This window comes from Lepidochelys olivacea (genome assembly GCF_965140295.1).
Source record: "Lepidochelys olivacea isolate rLepOli2 genome assembly, chromosome: 10".
Taxonomy (NCBI): domain Eukaryota; kingdom Metazoa; phylum Chordata; order Testudines; family Cheloniidae; genus Lepidochelys; species Lepidochelys olivacea.
The window spans coordinates 72,160-91,906 of NC_140420.1; the positions used below are offsets into that span (position 1 = coordinate 72,160).

The window sequence follows — 19,747 nt, forward strand, 5'->3', positions numbered from 1 at the left end:
GGCAGGCACAAAAATGCACAAACATTTCCAGGGAGGAGCACAGTTGAAAACATAGCATAGATAATTCGATAAAGTGTATTTTACTGTAGTTTTGTTTGGGAAGAGAATTAACTTTTCCCCTAGTTATAGTTAAGAGAATGGATTTTTGATTTAACTGATAAATTAACAGAAAGCAAACAACTGAAATAAAATGATTACAGAAAAGAGAACGTTCATCACTGAAAAGAAAATTTCAAAAGTGGGATCCCATCTACATCCAAAACATTTTTAAAAAGCTAAGCTATCAAAACTGGAATTTCACTGGAGCCCGTTATACACCTTTCAGAACACTGTCTCAGGGCTTGTCTACATGCGATGTTACTCCACAGCACAACAAGACAGGATGTGTATCCACAGCAAACTAGTTTGCCTGTAATATCCCATGTGGACATTGCTACACACACTAAAAGTTCCATAGTACATTGATGTATTCCAGTTTCATACAGCAGTACATCAAAAGCACACTCAGAACTTTTAGTGTGCTGCAGCAGTGTCCACACAGGACTTTACTGTGTGCCAAACTGGTGCACTGTAGATTCATACTCTAGCTTGCTGTGCAGTAATGTCCCATGACAACAAGTCCTTAGTATTATGGTTTACTGTGAAAACTACACTGCACATTCTCCAAAAGAATTAATCTATAGAGCAGCGCACTAGATGGACTTTCACTATGAAGTTTCCAATCATTTCTAAATGTAAAGATTTCATAGAATCCAGAATTGTAAGAGCTCCTGTACCATCTAGTTCAGTAAAAAGAAAAGGAGTACTTGTGGCACCTTAGAGACTAACCAATTTATCTGAGCATAAGTTTTTGTGAAAGTGAGCTGTAGCTCACGAAAGCTTATGCTCAAATAAATTGGTTAGTCTCTAAGGTGCCACAAGTACTCCTTTTCTTTTTGCGAATACAGACTAACACGGCTGTTACTCCGAAATCTAGTTCAGTGGTTCTCAACCTTGGGTCAGCAGACCTCTGGGGATCCGCAGACTATGTCTAAGATTTCCAAAGGGGTCCGGGCCACCATTTGAAATTTTTTAGGGGTCTACAAATGAAAAAAGGTTGAGAACCACTGATCTAGTTCATCTCTGTACTTGGGCAGGTTTGCTTCCTCTTGGACATTTTCTACTGTTTTATCCAGCCTATTTTTAAATATCTCAAGTGATGGGGCTTCATTCCCTTGCGAACCTGCACAAGGATGGCTACAATCTACCCCTACATATTACTTTCCTCTTTAACCACTTGCTCACAGCTTTTCTGCTTTCTGCACTCCTCATGCATTTAAAATCAACTGAAAAAGAATGATATCCTCATACTGGAGCTACACATCAGACCGTAGTAAAATGGCAATAAAATAAACACAGAACAGAAATGAAAAGAGCAGCCTGACTAGAATTCTTAGGGCATCTGCCCAGTAACTCTCAATGGAGAGAGGTGACACAGAAGTTCATGGGCACAAGAGAGGCAATTAACTGTGTTCTTGTCGAGAGAAAAATGTTACTAACCTTTCTGTAACTATGGTTCTTCGAGATATGTTGCACATGTCCATTCCACTGTAGGTATGTGCATGCCCTGAGCACAGCTGCTGGAAATTCTTCCCTCAGTGGTACCTGTCAGGGCAGCTCGGTGCCCTCTGTTGCTGCATGCTCATAGCGCCAGTATAAAGCGTACAGCCAGCCCCACATCCCCTCAGTTCCTTCTTTCCGGCCATTTCCGATGTAGAGGGACATTAGAATGACACAAGCCCAGTTCTGTTTGATCTTTAGTAGAACCTTGTACACAAGCAGGATAGGAAGGAAAGAGTAGTACATGTGACCTATCCATTGGAGTAGGAAGGCGTCCATGAGCAATTCCAGGCTGGGACCTTGCAGGGAGGAGAACTAGTGAGACTTCCTGTTGTACCAGGTTGCAAACAGGTCTATCTGGAGAGACCCCACTGCTGGAAAACATATTCCTCACGATTTCCAGGCAAAGGGATCACTTGGGATGACAGAAGAAAGACCTTCTGAGGTTATCTGCTAGCTCATTCTGTACCCCCCCAAGGTGAGAAGCCTTGAGGTGGACTGAGTGGGCTATGCAGAAGTCCCACAGCTGAATTGCCTCTTAGAGGGTGGGAAGAGCGAGCCCCTCTCTGCCTGTTGAGATAGAATATGTCTGCAGTGTTGTCCGTAAGAACCAACATGCTCTTGCCTGTAATGGGAAGCAGGAACACCTGACAGGCCAGGTGAACTGCCCTGAGCTCTCTGAAATTGCTGTGTAGTAAGAGCTCTTCTGGAGATCAAAGACCTTGAATTCTGAGGGTCCCGGGTGAGCTCCCCAGCCTAGTGCTGATGCATCTGAGCCAGGGATATTGATGGTTGGGACCATGAAAAGGGGACACTCGCACAAATAGTAAGCGAATCTAGCCACCAGTTGAGGGAGGTGTGGACCAGGGAAGCTACTGTAAGAACCAAGACCAGACGGTGGCAGTTTGGTGAGTACATCAAGGCCAGACGTGCCTCGAGGGGTCTGAGATGCAGTCTTGTGTGCTGCACTATGTACATACATGAGGCCATATGACCCAAAAGTCTCTGACCATTTCAGGCTGTTGTAATCGGGTTGGGAGGTCCTTGAGGTGTACTATCAGGGGCATGATTGTTTGAAACTGACCTTCTGGGAGGAAGGCTCTGACCTAGGGTGACCAGCTAGCAACTGTGAAAAAAAGGGATGTGGGTGAGGGGTAATAGGAGCCTATATAAGAAAAAGTCCCAAAAAATGGGACTGTCCCTATAAACACAGGACATCTGGTTACCCTACTCTGGCCTGCAGAGTCCAGTACCACTCCAATAAACTCTATCCTTTGTCCAGAGTGAGGGTAGATCTCTGTACACGTATTAGCAGGCCTAGGACCTTGAATGTTGACTGGATGATGTGGATGCTGGACTTCACCCGAGCCCTGGACTGACTTGTGACTAGCCAGTTGTCCAGAAACAGGTAGACTTGTACCCCCAGTCTCCTCGAGAAGGCAGTCACTACCGCCATGGTTTTGTAAACACCTGCAAAGTTGCCAAGCCGAATGGGAGTACTGCAAATTGGTAGTGCGTGTGGTTCACAACGAACCTGAGAAACCTTTTGTGGCCTTGGCAGATTGATATATGAAAGTAGGCGTCTCCTAAATCGAGGGTGGCATCCCAGTTCCTGGGATACAGGGCAAAAATAACGGAAGCCTAGGAGACTTGCAGAATTTTAATTTCTTGAGGTAGTTGTTGAGCTGGCGCAGGTCTAGAATAGGTCTGAGCCCACCCTTGGCTTTCAGGTTTAGGAAATAACGGGAGTATAACCCCTTCCCCCTTACATTCTGTGGAACCTCTTCCATGGATCCCACCCGAAGGAAAGATTGAACCTCCTGGGCTAGAAATTGCTTGCCAGAGGGGTCTCTGAAGAGGGACGGGGAGACAGGGTGTGAAGGAGGGATAGAAATTAATGGAAGGAGGGATAGAAATGAACTGAAGGGTATATCTAACTTCCACTGTGTTCAGCGCGCAACGTTCTGGGGTGATACGGACCACACACTGATGAAGTGGGACAGGTGATCCACAAATAAAAGGGAAACTGAATCCAGAAACATGGGAACTAGTACAACATCCTTGTGCATCCCATCAAAAGGTCTGCTTGGAACCTTCTGGGTGTCTGCGTGAGGCAGACATATGTAGATGGGGATGGTCTATGCCAAAAGCCCCTGCTTCTTTTCCTCTGTGGGTCTTGATGGGCTGGCAGGGCCAGAGTACCAGGAGAACTGCTGAGGTCTGCAGTGCTTCCTTGAAGTCACCTGTCTGGTGACCAAGGAGGTGCGGTTCCCACTGGTGCTGGAGAACGAGGAACCCTGCATTGGGGCCAGCATGGTCGGTTTCCCCTTAAACAATACCACTGTGCCCAGTTCCAAACAGTAACTGGGGGCCAAATGCTTCCTCCTGCACATTGACACTGATACCACCAACTCCTGTGTGCTGATGACACGCAAACGCTGGTACCATGCTGTCCCTCAGGCGCTGATAGTCCATTCAGTACTGAACTCAACAGTACCTGTATAAGGGCCAGAATCAATGGTGCTGACTGCTGCAATATCAAAGCAGAGGAGTGGCTTGGGTTGGGTTGGGTTGCACTCTGCTCTGCTCCCCATGCCTGGCCTTCTTTGGTGTCGGGAAATATCCCCTCTCAGCTGGCTGCTTCTTGTGCCTCTTCCTCAGCAAGGGGCATGGCAAATGGTGCCAGACTCCTGCACAGCAAGTGGAGCACTCCTCACTGACACCAAGGTGCTTGCAGCCAAGGTGCTCAGCTTGGAGGAAGGTCTCAGTGCTGCCTCCATAAGCAGACACTTCAACCTGGCCTCCCAATCCCACTTTGTAAGGGTTCTGACGTCCCTGCACATCTGGCAGCAGCCCTGGATGTGAGCCACGCCCAAGCACTTCAGGCAGCTAGACTGCGCATCGCTGAAGGGCATAGTTTTGTTGCAGGAGGCACAGGGCTTGAAGCCTGATGACCGAAGCATGGGGTACACAAGAAACTCCGCTAACAAAGATATACAAACTATAGTAACTGACTAGAACTAATTAACGATGTACAACTACTAACCAAAAACAATATAAAAAAAACGAAAGACCACTGAGAAAGCTTGCCATAAGAGAACAGTTCCAGCAACATTCACAGGTGGTAAGAAAGAACTGAGGGGACATGGGGTCAGCTGGGCCCTTTATACTGTCACCATGATACTGCAGCAACTGAAGGTGCCTGAGACATCCCAATGGGTACCACTGAGGGAAAAATGTCCAGTAACTGTGCTGGGTGTACGCACACCCCTACAGTGGAATGCACATGTGCAATCACTCGAAGGAGAATTAAGAGTTCCAAGACATATGGTTGCCTCCTCGGCCCCTCTACCACACTCTGAAGCTGGGGACCCTTGCAGGTTTCCCCCAATCGCAAACACACATGAAGATAGGGGATTCCTCACTCTCCTCCTACCCCACCCTGGTACACACACACACACACACATTACTCCTGAGAGCATTCTGCGCCAAAAATTAAAAATTCTGTGCCAAAAAAGTAAAATTTTTGCACACAGTATTTCAAAATTCTGCAAAATTCTGCAACTTTTATTTGTCAAATAAATGTGGAGGAACCAGCATGGCATTAGGGAGCACAGGCCACTGGCTGCACTGAGGTGGGAGATCACTCTGCAGCTCCCCCTGGGACATGGACTCAGCAGTGAGGCTGCACCCAGCCCTGACACAGCACAAGGACCGGGCCTGCCCCAGAAACACCCCAGTGCCTTGCCTCTCCATGCCAGGTGCACCAGGTGTGGGCAAGCAGGCTCAGCCTAGCAGGATCCAAGTATGGAGGGGCTTAGTGTGGGGGGGATCCAGGTGTGGGTTGAGAGGGTTCTGTGTGGGGCCATCTGGCTGCAGGCAGCTCAGTGGGGGATCCAGGTACGGAGGGGATCTGGATGCACAGGGGCTTCTTGGGGTTTTTTGGATGCAACAGTAAAGGTGGCTGAGGCTCAGTGAGGGGGGAGGTGTCTGGGTATGGGGGGCGGACAAAGCTCAGCGGGGGGGGTTCGTGTGGGATGATAGAGCTCGGCAAGGGGGTCTGGGTGTGAGGGGCTCAGTGGGGGATCCAGATGCTGGGGGAGTGGAGCTCAGTGGGGTGGTGATCCAGGAGCAGCTGGTTGGGGCTCGGTGGGGTGGGGATCCAGGTGCAAGTGGCTCATCAGGGTGGCCCAGGTGCAGGGGTAGAGGGGCTCCTCAGGAGGGTTCTGGGCGCATGGGGGAGTGAGGCTTGGCAGGAGGGTCTGGATATGAGGGGGTCTGGATGCACAGTGGTTGGGGAGCAGCTCCCCGTAGTGATCCCTCCCCTTGCAACTGAGAAGCGATGGGTGCAGGAAAAGGCGAGGGGTTGTGTTTGCAGAGCTTCCTGCAGCTGGGGGAGAAATCTGGGGTGGTCTGACCCAGCCCCGGATGCCGTGCAAGGGAAGAGGAAGTCCTGTCCTCCTCAGCCCAGCCAGGACTAGCAGCTGAGCCCGGCACACAGTAGGAGCAACCAGCCAGGTCTTCCCCAGTCCCGCCCCTGCCCTACAGTGATTTAACTCTCTGCCAGCTGCCATGGGTACCCAAAACATTCTGCTGGGAAAGGGTGCATGACTGCTCTTGCAGCTTCCCTTTGCTTCCCCATCAGAAAGTCATTTTTCTGCAGGGAAGCAAAGAAATCTATGGGGACATAAATTCTGTGCATGTGCAGAATTCCCCGAGGAGTAACGTCTAAGTACACATGCACATGGCTACTCATCCATCACTCCAAGACACACACATACATGGCAGGGTGGCTCCTCATTTCTTCTCTCCTTGTCTTCTCTGACACACACAGATGGGGAGCTCACTGTCCCCTGCAGACACACATCTACAGTTGTGCATTTCCTTGTTTTCTTCCCCCTCTACAAGGCTAACCCTAATCATAACTTCAATTCCCCAACCCTAGGAAATACCTGAACAGAACAGAAAACAGATCAAAAAGTAAAATCCAAGAGATTGAGGGCATGAGATCATTTTTTTCATTTGCAGCAGATTCTTATTTATGCAATAGTATTTCATACATTCTGTTGCATTTACAAAGAGGTTAAATAATTTTTAAAAAATTTACAGGAAAGAATGTTAAGAATGAGCTAAGTATTGCTATTTCTATATATATTTGTGGCAAATGGCCAATGCTATTGTGGTGGGTCCCGTGCTTTTTTTTGGTGTGGTGCGTCAGGGTGTTGCCCCTGCCCCTATTCTTGGGCTCTGCTAGTACCCTGGAGGGGGAGAGATGGGAAGCAGGGAAGGGACCCAGGTTGGGGTCCAGATACGTCCCCTACTCCTGTTCCAGCCCCTTCAGCTTCACAGGCTTCTTACTCCTGGGGCAGGGTTTCTCTCTGTCTTCTGTACTGGGGGAGTCCCTCTTCCATGCCTGGGCAAGGTCTCCCTTCCCCTGGTACTCTGATTCTCTGGTCAACACCACTACGCCTCCAAACTACAGGTCAGCTCTCCTTCCTCTCTCTTGTCTGACTGAAGCAGGGGTTTTTATTAGGTCTCAGGTAGGGCCTTAATTGGCTCCAGGTGCTCTAATTAGCCTGCAGTAACCTCTCCTTAGTCCACAGGGAATAAGGCTCTGATCATCCTGGGGCTTATATACCTCCCATCAATCACTCTCCTGTTGACCTCTGGCCCTACTGTATCACATATTGTATAATTGTGTTTATAGCTATTGTACATTGCAAACATCAATCAAGATAAAATATTAAAATTAGTGCCAACCATGTAAAGATGTCTCATGAGGAAAACTGTAATTGAGCCATGATCAGAGTTAACCTAACTGCCAAGCATTCTAAACTATAGATGTGTAGAAAATATGACTATAAAACACACTTGAAAGCCACCTCACACACACAGGAGGATATTTCAAACACACTGCTCAGCTGAATTCAGGGTCTCCAACAACTATATACTTTCATCCACAATTGAGTCTTCTGCCCCCCTTTCTGACCCGCAGCCTTAGCTCACTCTTCCAAACTGGTTTCTCCATTCCCACACTGCTGAATATCTCTGGAGAAAATCTGGAGACAATGCAGGTTTGTTCCTCTCCTCAATCAGCACATATTCTTTGCCAAGAAAATTTACTTCTTCCTCCCTGGTGAAGTCCTCACTCTTACAATCATAGGCACTTCTCCACTTTGGACCCTTTCCTCACAGCCCCTTCCTCACATTCCGCCCATTGCTGCTTAAGGTCTCACACATTAATGCATAGAGAAAACTAGAACGGTCTTGCCTTAGTTTCCTACCATGTGCCTTTCTTTTCCCCTTCAGCTCTGTCTGAGTTTGAAGTGTTACCCTCTTCTAGTCTCCAGCTCAATCTCCTTTCTTGTTGCCAACCCATCCTGTCTCCTTATCTCTCCCTAATCCTTCCATTCACTCTCTTGCACGTTCCCAACTACATTAAGCAAACTTTGTTCCCTCCAGCCTCCAGCTTTGACCCCACCTGCCTCTCCAACTACCAACCTCATCGTCTTCTCTTTCTCTCCTATCTCCTTGAGTGCACTGTCTTCTCTTAAAGCTTAAACATCTGTCCACTCTCGTCTTGATCCCATACAATGTGGCTCCCTCTCCCCCTCATTTAAACACTTTTGCCAAGGTAACCAGGTGCAGTCCTCAAAGCTTCTTTTCTGTTCTCATCCTTCTTGACCTTTACATGGCCATTGACATAACTAATGACTCCCTTCTCCTGCCTTGGCTTTAGACTACGTACCTTTCTAAATCTTCTACCACTTCATGACCCCTCCTTCAATGTATGTTTAAGTGGCCCCTCCTTCTCTCAGCTGCTGTTCTCCAGACATTTGTCCTTATTTTCTTCTGTTCTTAGGACCCTGTGACAAAGTTCCTCTTCTACCTTGCTGGGTCCTGCGCTTATTGGCAGATTTGCTCATCTCAGAGATTCACAACAGCCCTCAGTTTGGCCACTTTTGCTGGTGGCTCAAACCTGCCGTTCACTCAGCTAACCTCATCACTGGCCAGCATGGGGAAAGGAAGGAGAACAATCCCCGCAGTCTCTGCTGACCCACCTAGTGGGTTGGGGAATAGGACAGGGACCTTCCCCTCTGGTGGGACCCACAGTCCAGGTCACCTCCTCTTGTATCAAATAGAGAGTTGAAGGGGATGGGGGGAACCCAGGCCCTCCCTCTACTCCGGGTTCCAGCCCAGGGCCCTGTGGATTGCAGCTGTCTACAGTGTCTCCTGTAACAACTGTGTGACAGCTACAACTCCCTGGGCTACTTCCCCATGGCCTTCTCCCAACTCCTTCTTTATCCTCACCACAGGACCTTCCTCCTGATGTCTGATAACACTTGTACTCTTCAGTACACCTTCTCACTCTCAGCTTCTTGCACATCTCTTGCTCCCAGCTCTTCACACACACCTCACTAACTGAAGTGAGGTCCTTTTTAAAAACCAGGTGCCCTGATTAGTCTGCCTGTCCTAATTGATTCTGGGAGCTTCTTAATTGGTGCCAGGAGTCCTAACTAGCCAGCCTTAATTGGTTCCAGCAACTTCCTGATTGTTCTGGAACAGCCCATTAGCTTACTCAGGGAAAAGGGACCTGCTTAATCTGGGGCTAATATATCTATCTTTATCACTCTCCTGTAGCCATCTGGCCTGACCCTGTCACAGACCCTTATCAATTTTTCCACCTGAGCTCTCCCCTTGATATGGTCTCACATCTTCACCTGGATGCCCCCACTGCTAGCAGAAATTCAGATTGCTCAGAAGTAACCACCTCTTCTTCCCTTCTAAATCCTCCCTCCACACTCTCCTATCTCCATGACTGTCAATGACTCCATCCGTCTTCTAGTTCCACAGGTGTGAAAGTTGGCTGAATTTTCAACTCTCATATAGATGTAGTACGATCTCTAATTCCAGCTGGTTTTAGATCCACAATAACTCCAAAATCTGCCCTCTCCCCCTTATCACCAAGGCTCTTGTCCAGATCCTGTCTTTGTGCCAAGACTACTTATCCATTCCAAAATTCAATTAATCCAAAACTCTGTTGTGAAAATCCTCTTCCTTACACAAGCAATGACCATATAACCCTCTAAAAATCCCTTCACTGGCTCTAGATCATAACCCAAAACAAATCATGGGTTTTCTCCTTACTACCTCCAAGGTCCTCAATAACCTAGTTGCCTCTCCCTATTTATCTGCCCTTCTCTCCTTTTGATCCCACAACAACTTCTATGTTCAGCCCAAACTTCTCATTCATTCCATGTCTCCCGCTCTCAGATCCTACTTCCCCAAGAAGTCTCATAAAATTACACAGTCCCATCAGTTTAAAAGACAAAACAACCAAACCAAAACCTGTGTAACCTTCCAGACACATATTATTGATCACATTGCTTCAGTTTTCCTCCTCCTCTTCCAACACTCCCCACAGTGTCCTCCATCTATTGTGCTCTTTTTAGACTGTACTAATTCCAGACACATGTTTGGTGCTAGGTAAGTAATTAACAACAAAGGACATATATATAATGCTCTTTCACTGACCATACCTGCTTATTGTCTTGTTCACTTATTTTCTGATAATTGTCTGCTGGCAGGCTTTTCTGTTTCACCTGGAAAAAAGAAAAACCTCAGTCAAATATCAGCTTAATGAATGGATATTAATATAAATACTTAGTGCAGGGCCAGCAGCAGCTATGTCCTACTATCTGGAACAATCTGATCACAACTCTGCCATTTCAATCCTATAGAGAGAGTTAAGCCCTAGCTGTCTTGGATATGGTCCCTGCCTTAGCTGTTCCTAACACTGGGAGAGAGCATGTGAAATTTCATCTGTCAAACAGATTCTGCCACCTGCTTTCTGGCCTCCAGCTTGACTGAATACCACAGGAAGCAAAAACAACATCAAAGAAATCCCATAGCCACATAGAAGTCCATGTTGTCATGGGCTTCTTCCAGAGGAGTTAAGCAGGCCAGCAGCAGGTGTTAAGGAACTGGAGACTTGGGCAGGCTGAGGCTACAAGGATAGAATGCTGTGGGGAAGAGTGGCAAAAGGATTCAAGTCAGTGGAAGAGTGGGGAGGAATTGAACAGGCAAGGTCAAAGTTGTAGATTCCAAGGCCAGAAGGAACCAATGTGGCCATCTAGTATGACCTCCTGTGTAACACAGGCCATAATTTCCCCAAAATAATTCCTAGAGCATCACTTTTAGAAAAACGTCCAATATTGAATTAAAAATGGTCAGTGATGGAGAATCCACAACAATCCTTGGTAAACTGTTCCAGAGTTTAATTACTCTCAGATTTAACAATGTATTACTTCCTGTCTGAATTTGTATAGCTTCAACTTCCAGTCATTAAATTGTGTTATAGCTTTCTCTGCTAGTCTGAAGAGACTATTGTTAAATATTTGCACCCTAGGTAGATATTTACAGATTGAAATCAAGTTGCCCCTTAACCTTCTCTTTGTTAAGCTAAATAGATTGAACTCTGAGTCTATCACTGTAAAATATGTTTTCTAATCCTTTATCATTCTCATGGCTTTCTCTGAATCTTCTCTAATTTATAGCATCCTTCTTGAATTGTGAGCACCAAAATGGGACACTATATCCCAGAAGTGGTCTCACCAGTGCCAAATACAGAGGTAAAATAACCTCCCTATTCCTACTCGAGATTCCCCTGTTTATGCATCCCAGGATTGCATTAGCTCCTTTGGCCACAGTGTCATATTTAGAGCTCACATTCAGCTGATTATCCATCAATACCCCCATATCTTTTTCACGGTCACCGCTTCCCAGGACAGAGTTCCCCATTCTGTAAATTCTAATGTATTGAAAGTGATAGAAAGGCAAAGCAGAGCAATGGAGAATAGAGATAGATGGCTGATGTAGGAGATGAGGTGGTGATCAGAAAGAACTCAGAAATCAACAGAACTGATGGAGCATTGTTTAGTAAACACAAAGTTGAGCAAATGGCTTTTTTGGTGAATCACAGAGCTAATCCAGGATTGAAGGTCAAGAGGTGGTGAGGGAAAGGAGAAGGAATGCTAACCCTGTTTGTTATTTCAAAGTAACAAAGACTATGCAGAAACCCATGGTAGACATCACATATCTGAACAAGCTTAACATATAATCAAATGGGTTTCGTTGCTGGAGAGTGGGTTTCTTATGTGTATTTGATAAATGACAGCTCTACAGCTGAATAACCTTCTATCAACAATGACATTTCCTTTGTTATGAGTTTTTCCACTGTTAACCTGTTCCATTCCTGACAATGTTTCATGTAAGAAACAAAGCATCTTTTTCCTAAGTAAAACTTCATTTGTTTTAAATAAGTTGGCCTGCTGGATACTTACATTGCAAATCACTTAGGTCAAGGTTGTGCACTGAGCAACAATGTGTACTTTGATGGTAGAATGTGTTGGTAGGAGGCAGTACTCAACAGCCCTGGGGCTCACTTCCAGTTTACATCTTATGTTCCTAAAAAGCTCATGCTTCAGGGTTTCAGCCAACCACCTGGAGAGTTAGGAAGGGATTTCTGCTCCCCTTCTTCCCCTCACATTTTTAAAAAAATCTTCAGTTGAAGCATCAGGGATGGCTATAGTTGAAGACGGGACATCACACAGGGAGGGCTGGGGCTCTGAGGCAACACCAAACATTCTCTCTCCCAGGTGCTTAGCTGGCTAGCTCTTGCTCTCATCTCAGGTTATAATTGATCACTGTATGTGGGGTTGGGAAGGAATTTCCCCTCATGTCAAACTGGCAGTGACTATGGGGGTTTTTCGCCTTCCTCTAGAGCCTGTGGGTACAGATCACTTGCCGGAATTATCTAGGTATATATCAATCTTTTCCCTACCATTATGGGAGCCTCAAGCACTGGTGCACCTCAGTCCCTCCTATTCTCTGCCTGTGGCACATAATTATTTAGTCTCCTGGGGGCTATAATAGTTTGATATAATTTTGATTGTTGGGTTTAGCATCTCGGTGGTGTTGGTGGAGGTCAGACTGGATGATCTGGTGATCCCTTCTGGCTTTGAACTCTATGACTATGTATAGTAGAAAGAAAAGGAGTACTTGTGGCACCTTAGAAACTAACAAATTTATTTGAGCATAAGCTTTCGTGAGCTACAGCTCACTGGAGCCTATGCTCAAATAAATTTGTTAGTCTCTAAGGTGCCACAAGTACTCCTTTTCTTTTTACGAATACAGACTAACACGGCTGCTACTCTGAAACCTATGTATAGTAGAGCAGATCTAATTTCTGCTGAAGTCAATGAGTGTCTTTCCATTGATTTTAATAGAAGCAGGATCAAGCCTCCAATGAGTAATATTTTGTAGTCAAATGTGAGTCCTTGATAGGTTGGTAGGAAGTTCTCAATTAAGTAAAAACCCAAAACTGAATGCTTTAAAGCCTATAAGGCAACTTGTGCATTAATCTAATGGTGTAACAAATCAGATACTACATTGAGCGAACGATAAACATCTACATAAAACATGTGCTTTAACTGCATCTAACACATTTGCGTGTTAACTTTTTAACCAACTGAGGACTTCATAAATGGAAAAATTCCAAAAATTCTAAAATCTAGAATAAATTAAAAAAACAAAAACAACTTAAACTGAATATATCTGAAGAATATATTTAGGTCTGTTTTAAAGATAAAATGGGTTTGGAAAATATTTCCGCTCTTACATTTGGAACTGTACTCTTTAAACATTTTAATGCTTTTACAAGACAAGCTGCTAAGTTCTAAAGCATGTGTTAGCAAAAATGCCATCTCAAAGCGCCGGGGGTGGGTGGGTGGGGTGTTAAGAAATCAAAATGCATTTTAAAGAGTTGAGGGAAATACAAGAAAGGTTTTCTGCAGACTCTAATTTTATCTATCTCAAGATTTTATTTGTATTTCTAGTATTTACATACCTGATCCTCTCGTTCAAAACCTGGTGCTTTTGGGTAGCTAGAATTTGGTGAAGAAACACCTGATGTGCTACACTCGGAACACAAAGCACCATTTGTTAATGATCTTTGCCTACAAAGGGGTCCAATAGGCGATAATGAGCTACAGCTACCAGAGCTTGACATTACTGTTGGACTTGAGGCACAGGAAATCTGTAGGAGAGAGAAAATAGGATCTGTCCAATATGCTCTACTCTATTCCATTTTTAAATGGTTACTTAAATAACCATATACCCTCTTATACAAATACATACACACATGCATATGCGTGTTTAAATGGCAAAACCTATGTTAATGCAACATTATTTTTCAAAGTTGGAAAATTCAAAGTAACGGTTCCAAAGGCAAACATTCACACTATGCACAATTAACCTGTGGAACTCATTGCCACAGAATGGTGTGATGGCCAGAGTATAACTGAGGTGAATAAAGAACTAGACAAGTTCATGGAGGCTAGGTCCATCCATGGCTATCAACCAAGATGGTCAGGAATACAATACCATGTTTGGGGTGATGCTAAACCTCTGACTGCCAGAAGCCAGGAGGAGAAGATAGGATTGGAACTCTCCAAAATTGTCCTGTTTTGCGTACTACCCCCAAGTCTGACCCAATATGGCAGTTCTCACATTCTTATAGACCAGGGGTGGGCAAACTTTTTGGTCTGAGAGCCATATCTGGGTATGGAAATTGCATGGTAGGCTATGAATGCTCAGGAAATTAACAATTCAGAGATATGCAAAGGGGGGGGCTCTATAAGGGATGTTACTGAAGTAGGGGCAGGGGTAATCATGGGGTGAGTTGCGGGGGGCAGTGCTCTACAGGGGCACTACTGGGGACTCCTAGGGGCCCTGCCGGCAGGGATACCAAGGGGGCCGTACCAGGTCCGCTAGCTGGGACAAGTGAGGTCCCTGGGCAGTTTCGAGAGTCTGGAGGGTGGTATCCTGGGATGCTGCTGGGCTTGATTATTGGCTAGTTTGGGCGGAGGCTGATGCAAGGAGGCTGGCACTTCGGGGATTGGGCTCAGTGCCATGTTGGGGCAGGGTTCCAATCCCGGAAACAGCGGGCTAAAGTCTGGGTAAGCAGTGTTGGTCATGCCTGCGCAGTGTGGCTCTGCGTGCAGGAAGATGGTGCTTAAGGAGTTGTGAGTCAGGGACTGGGGAGCACCGGGCAGGCGGAGTGGGGCAAGCCCCTGATTCTGCTCCCCAGTGGGAGCTCGAGGGCCGGATTAAAAGGTCTGATGGGCCGGATGTAGCCTGTAGGCCGTAGGCTACCCACCCCTGACATAGACCAAAGCCTCCACTGGTGAAAATCAAAAGACTCAATTAAAATCAATGATCTAGCTGAAGTTCTGGCCCTACAATTCTGCCTTTTTTGGTGAAAAATTCAGCCCAGACATTTCTCTATCTGGAAAATGAACAGATGAGACTATGAACCAATTTCAGCCCTGTCATATGCAGATACAACTCCCACTGAAGTCAATGTTACAAATACTATCATACCTAACTGTATTTCTTTAAACAGTAACTCAAAACTCATATAGTAGGAGCAAACTCAATCCTACTGAGACTCCACTGACTTCAACAGAATTGTGTTTGCTTACACTAGGGTTGAATTTGGTCCTATGTGGTTCTTTGAATATGTATAGAAAAACAGTCTCAGAGGGATAATTGAGTGCATATTTGTTTCCAAAAAAAAAAAAAAAAAAGGACATTATCGTCTTGCAATATACAGATGTCTACTCCTTCACGACTATTTTCCCATCTACTTGCTTGTTTAAAAAAAAAAAAAAAAAGAAGACACATAGTAAACATTCCTTGTTGAGGAAGACGTATGCCAAGTCTGAATTCTTAAAATGACATTGCTTGAAATAGCTCACTGCAAAAAAAGGATATGTAATTTGTCAAATTAATCAATGCCTATTTTCAGTACTCAGGAAAGTTGGAAAACAACCTCATGAAATTTAAATAAACTATCACAAAAATTTTACTATTAGCATAAGAACAAGTACAAGACATTTAATTCCTAATGGTAATTTTTCTAGAAAGTTAAAAACTCCTTAAAACAAGGGTTTCAAATGGAAGTGTACCCTCAACCATAACTGTAGCAATGCTTTATTTTTAATCTTACCAAAACACATGGACTCTTAAGAAACTGACTATTCAGTCAACAACATTACTTTTATAACAAAGTAAAGGCAAAAAAGTAGCATGAATCCAATTCTATTTTATTTTGGCTAATGGACATTACTTTTTATACACGTGCACTAACAAATTAGCATGATGGTTTAGGTAAAACACACTACACACTGGAGCAGGGACACACTCTCCTCCTCTTTAATATTTTGAAAACATTAAGATAAATATTTAATAAAGTCTATGCAAGTGATGGAAGACATGAAAGTGATGATGGTAAAGTTATCCAGACATGAAAGATGCGTTGGTCTTATGTACTATTTAATAACTATTCTTGTGTATAGCTCCCTTATAAACAACAAATCATGCCAAACATACATGACAGCTTTTTGTGGGATATATTTACAAAAGCTACTGGAGGAAAATAAAAATGGTAAACGTAGCTTTTGATAGAGTATCTTATTTGAAAAATTAATTAAAATTGAGGGATAAAAAAATTTAATGTGGACTGAAAACTGGCTGAAGAATTGCAAACAAATGGTAAAAATAAACAGTGATATATCACAACCTGAGGGGCAGCAGTCCACCAGGCACTGGGAGAACTGCCGTAAGCACCAGTCTTATTTGACATCTTCAGTAAGGACCAGAAAGATGATGAATAAAGAGCATGTTAATGAAATCTACTGCAAGTACTAACTTGAGAGGGAGCTGAGAACACAAGGGAAGATGAAAATGATACCAAGGGATATAGTGTTGTAAAAAAACATGGGAAGACTCCATGTACAGACTGTCACCTTTCTGTGTCAGAGAAGGTGAGAGAATGCTATATGTGGCGCTGCCCTGTTCCCCCACCCACATATGACCCTGCAGAGAATCTCCACAGGGTCTAGGAATCCATGCACAGAGTAAGAATAGGAGGTAAGGATGACCACACCTCAGCCTTGTCATTAACCTGCTCAAAAGCTAATGTAGCTTTGCGTCTGCAATAATTTTTTTGCTGCCCCTCTGCCCCTTCCCAGCTGTGAGTCCACCTTTTCACTGAAATTTTAGAGCACACACCAGCAAAGGAAGCTCTGGCAACTCAGCTCCATGATATCGCTAATGCCCATGTACCTAAGGGGGAACTAGGAAGCCACAGAGCTACAAGAGGAGTCTGCATAAATGGATCTGGCCTTCTGTAATCCCCTGCAAACCAAGTATTTTGAGGGAAAACCTCATTAGTCCCAATGTGTTTGTTTGTTTAACTTCTTTGTAAAGCACCATGTGAACATATGGTGCTATATAAATTCTGAACAACCACAACCACCACCATCAATCACCACAGGCAAAATCATGAAATCCTTATTCAAGATTTATTCAGGCAAAACTCCTATTGAAATCAATAAGTAACGATGTCATGATCTGGCTATGATGTTAATGTTACAGCATCCAATCATTATTCCTTCAGATGCCACTTCTTGTAACCCCAAAAAGTTTCTTTTCTAAGGCTGCCCTTGTACAAAGACAGTATTGTTTACATTTGTTATATCCTTGAGCTTTAACATGTTAACATTTTTGTATAACAGTAAGTGAGAAATTGGAAAAATTAAGGATGACTGTCTCAGGAAAAGAAGTGGGCTGTTCTCAAGTAGTTCTGTAGTTTATAAATGTGTGGTACAGTATTCAGTCCAACCTTAAAAGACTGTAAAAACAACTGAGGGTAACTTGATTATAATTAAGGCTCTGTGTTTGTCACGAAGATCACAGAAGTCATGGATTTTGTGACTTTCTGTGATTTTTACAGAGGCCCGTGGGGCTGGCCCAGGAGCCTCCTGAGCAGCTCGGGCAGCCCCTGGGCCAGTCACACCCTCTGCTGCTGGGCCAGTCTTGGGTCCCCCCCATGGCAAGAGTTTGGGTGAGGGGGGCTCAGGGCTGGGGATTGGGGTGCAGGGCGGTGCTTACCTGGGGGGGCTCCCCGGAAGGGTGACAGGAACTTCCCTCCCTCAGCTCCTAGCTCCAACTGCTGCCTCCGCAGTTACCAGCCAATGGGAGCTGCAGAACCAGGGCTTGGGGCAGAGTGGAGACAGCACATAGAGCTAGGAGCTGGAGGTTGCCGCTTGCCAGGAGCCGGGGTGCGCCCCCCGTCTGAGCACCCGAGGCGCACCCACGAGCCGCCTCCCCCGCCCCCAAGTTTTAGTCGGGGGCATATAGTAAAAAGTCATGGAAAGGTCACAAGCTGTGAATTTTTGTTTACTGCCTGTGTCCTGTCCATGACTTTTACTAAAAATACCTGTGACTAAAACAGCCTTAATTATAATCTCAAAAGTACCTATATACAGGGGGGAAAATTCTGATAGAGGGCTGTTTTATCAAGCAGACAAAGGTATAACAAGAGACAATGGCTGGAAGCTGAAGCTAGACAAATTCAGGTTGACAATAAAGCACCCATTTTGGGCTGACAGTGCACCGGCACTGGGGCTCCCCTACTACAAGCTGAATTCACCTAAGAGCTGAAATCACTGAGCGTTGTGTTAAGTAGTGGGGGAGCCTGAAGATATATTGTGGAGCAGTTTGCGGGACAGCTGGAGTGCCTTGTGGACTGGCTGGTGAAGCAGTTCGACGCGGAGCAGTTTGTGGATGGCAGGAGCTGCTTGTGGGCCATGGAGCTGAGTGAAGGAGTTCGTGGGGCAGCTGGCAGAGCGGAGAGCAGCTGAGCGAAGGAGTTCGTGGGGCGGCTGGCAGAGCGGAGAGCAGCTGAGTGAAGGAGTTCGTGGGGCGGCTGGCAGAGCGGAGAGCAGCTGAGCGAAGGAGTTCGTGGGGCGGCTGGCAGAGCAGAGAGCAGCTGAGTGAAGGAGTTCGTGGGGCGGCTGGCGGAGCGGAGCGCTGCTATGGAGCTATGGAGCGGTCAGCTTCAGATCATGTAAGGTGCCTCTTACCCCCGTCCCATTTGCACCCAGGTTGGGAGGTAAAGCTCCGCAGATAAACTTTCAAACTCTGGGGCTGCCCTGACCAGGGACAGAGACTTTTGGGGCATTGGACTTTTGGGACTTTGGGTGATTTGGGGTTGCTGGACTCAAGAACCAAAGGGAAAAGGGCATGCCCCAATTTGCTTGGGGTGGGTTTTTTTTTTTGCTCATGGGTTGTGTTATGAATCCTGTTGGTGGTGTTTCCCCAACATAATGCCACATTGTTTCTCTCTGTTATTAAAAGGCTTTTGCTACACTCAGACTATGTGCTTGTGAGAGGGGAAGTATTGCCTCTTGGAGGCGCCCAGCGGGGCTGGTATATATTTGTCCCAGGTCACTGGGTGGGGGCTCGAGCCAGTTTGCATTGTGTTATTGGAATGGATCCCCTAGATATTGAACCTGGCCCTTGTTGCTGCCAACTCTGACGGGCAGAAGAGTTACACTTGTAAACTGAGCAAAATAGATATGAAGCATAACTGAGATAAGCACAGAACACTGAGAGGCTTTTTTCTTTAACAAAAAGTCACTTTTCTGAGGAGAACTTCATTTTAAATCACTAAGTAAAGTGGTGTGCTGCCCATGGCCAACGGATCTGAAAAATGTGCAAAACTTTGTAATTGCAAAATCAAAATTCCTTCAAATAGGATCAAAGCACACAACTGTCATTCCACCATACACAAAGTGTGAAGATTTAAACCAAAATATTTTAACCGTATGTATTTGTGCACCAAAAAGCATACAATTAAAGTTCTCGATGTCTAGAAGACATCTTGTCATATTCTAATAACTCGTAAAACAAAGTAATACATTTTCTTCAAACTTTCCATATAAAATAATCCACAACCAAAATAAGTTTCACCCCAAAATAGATGTTTTTAGACAGTTTCAAATGACTGAAAATAGGAGTTTAGAACAGAACTACCACCTCCAGGACAGTTGCTGTACTGTTAGTGTGATACTATAATGTTCTTAGAATGAATTAGTATTTGAACTGTCTTGCATAATCAGTTACCTGAATGAAATCATGTTTTTTTTCCTGCAGGACTTCATACAACTCCATTCCTATCCCTGCTCTCCTCGCCTCTTATTCTCCCTCTTGCACCTGACATTTAACTTGGTTCATCTCA

At 45.1% G+C, this 19,747-nt stretch overlaps 1 protein-coding gene across 4 annotated transcripts in view; it reads right to left on the minus strand.

The window, feature by feature from the left end:
* UNKL (unk like zinc finger) overlaps positions 1-19,747 on the minus strand; it is a 142,354-nt gene that overhangs the window by 47,069 nt on the left and 75,538 nt on the right. For 3 of the 4 annotated variants that reach the window (XM_084641270.1, XM_084641269.1, XM_084641272.1), the window contains 2 exons: positions 13,508-13,696; positions 10,140-10,202 (listed from right to left, as the gene is read on the minus strand). In XM_084641270.1, coding sequence (XP_084497396.1) covers positions 10,140-10,202; positions 13,508-13,696 — 252 coding nt within the window. The remainder of the gene's footprint in view (positions 1-10,139; positions 10,203-13,507; positions 13,697-19,747) is intronic. The other variant, XM_084641271.1, reaches the window with a different exon arrangement.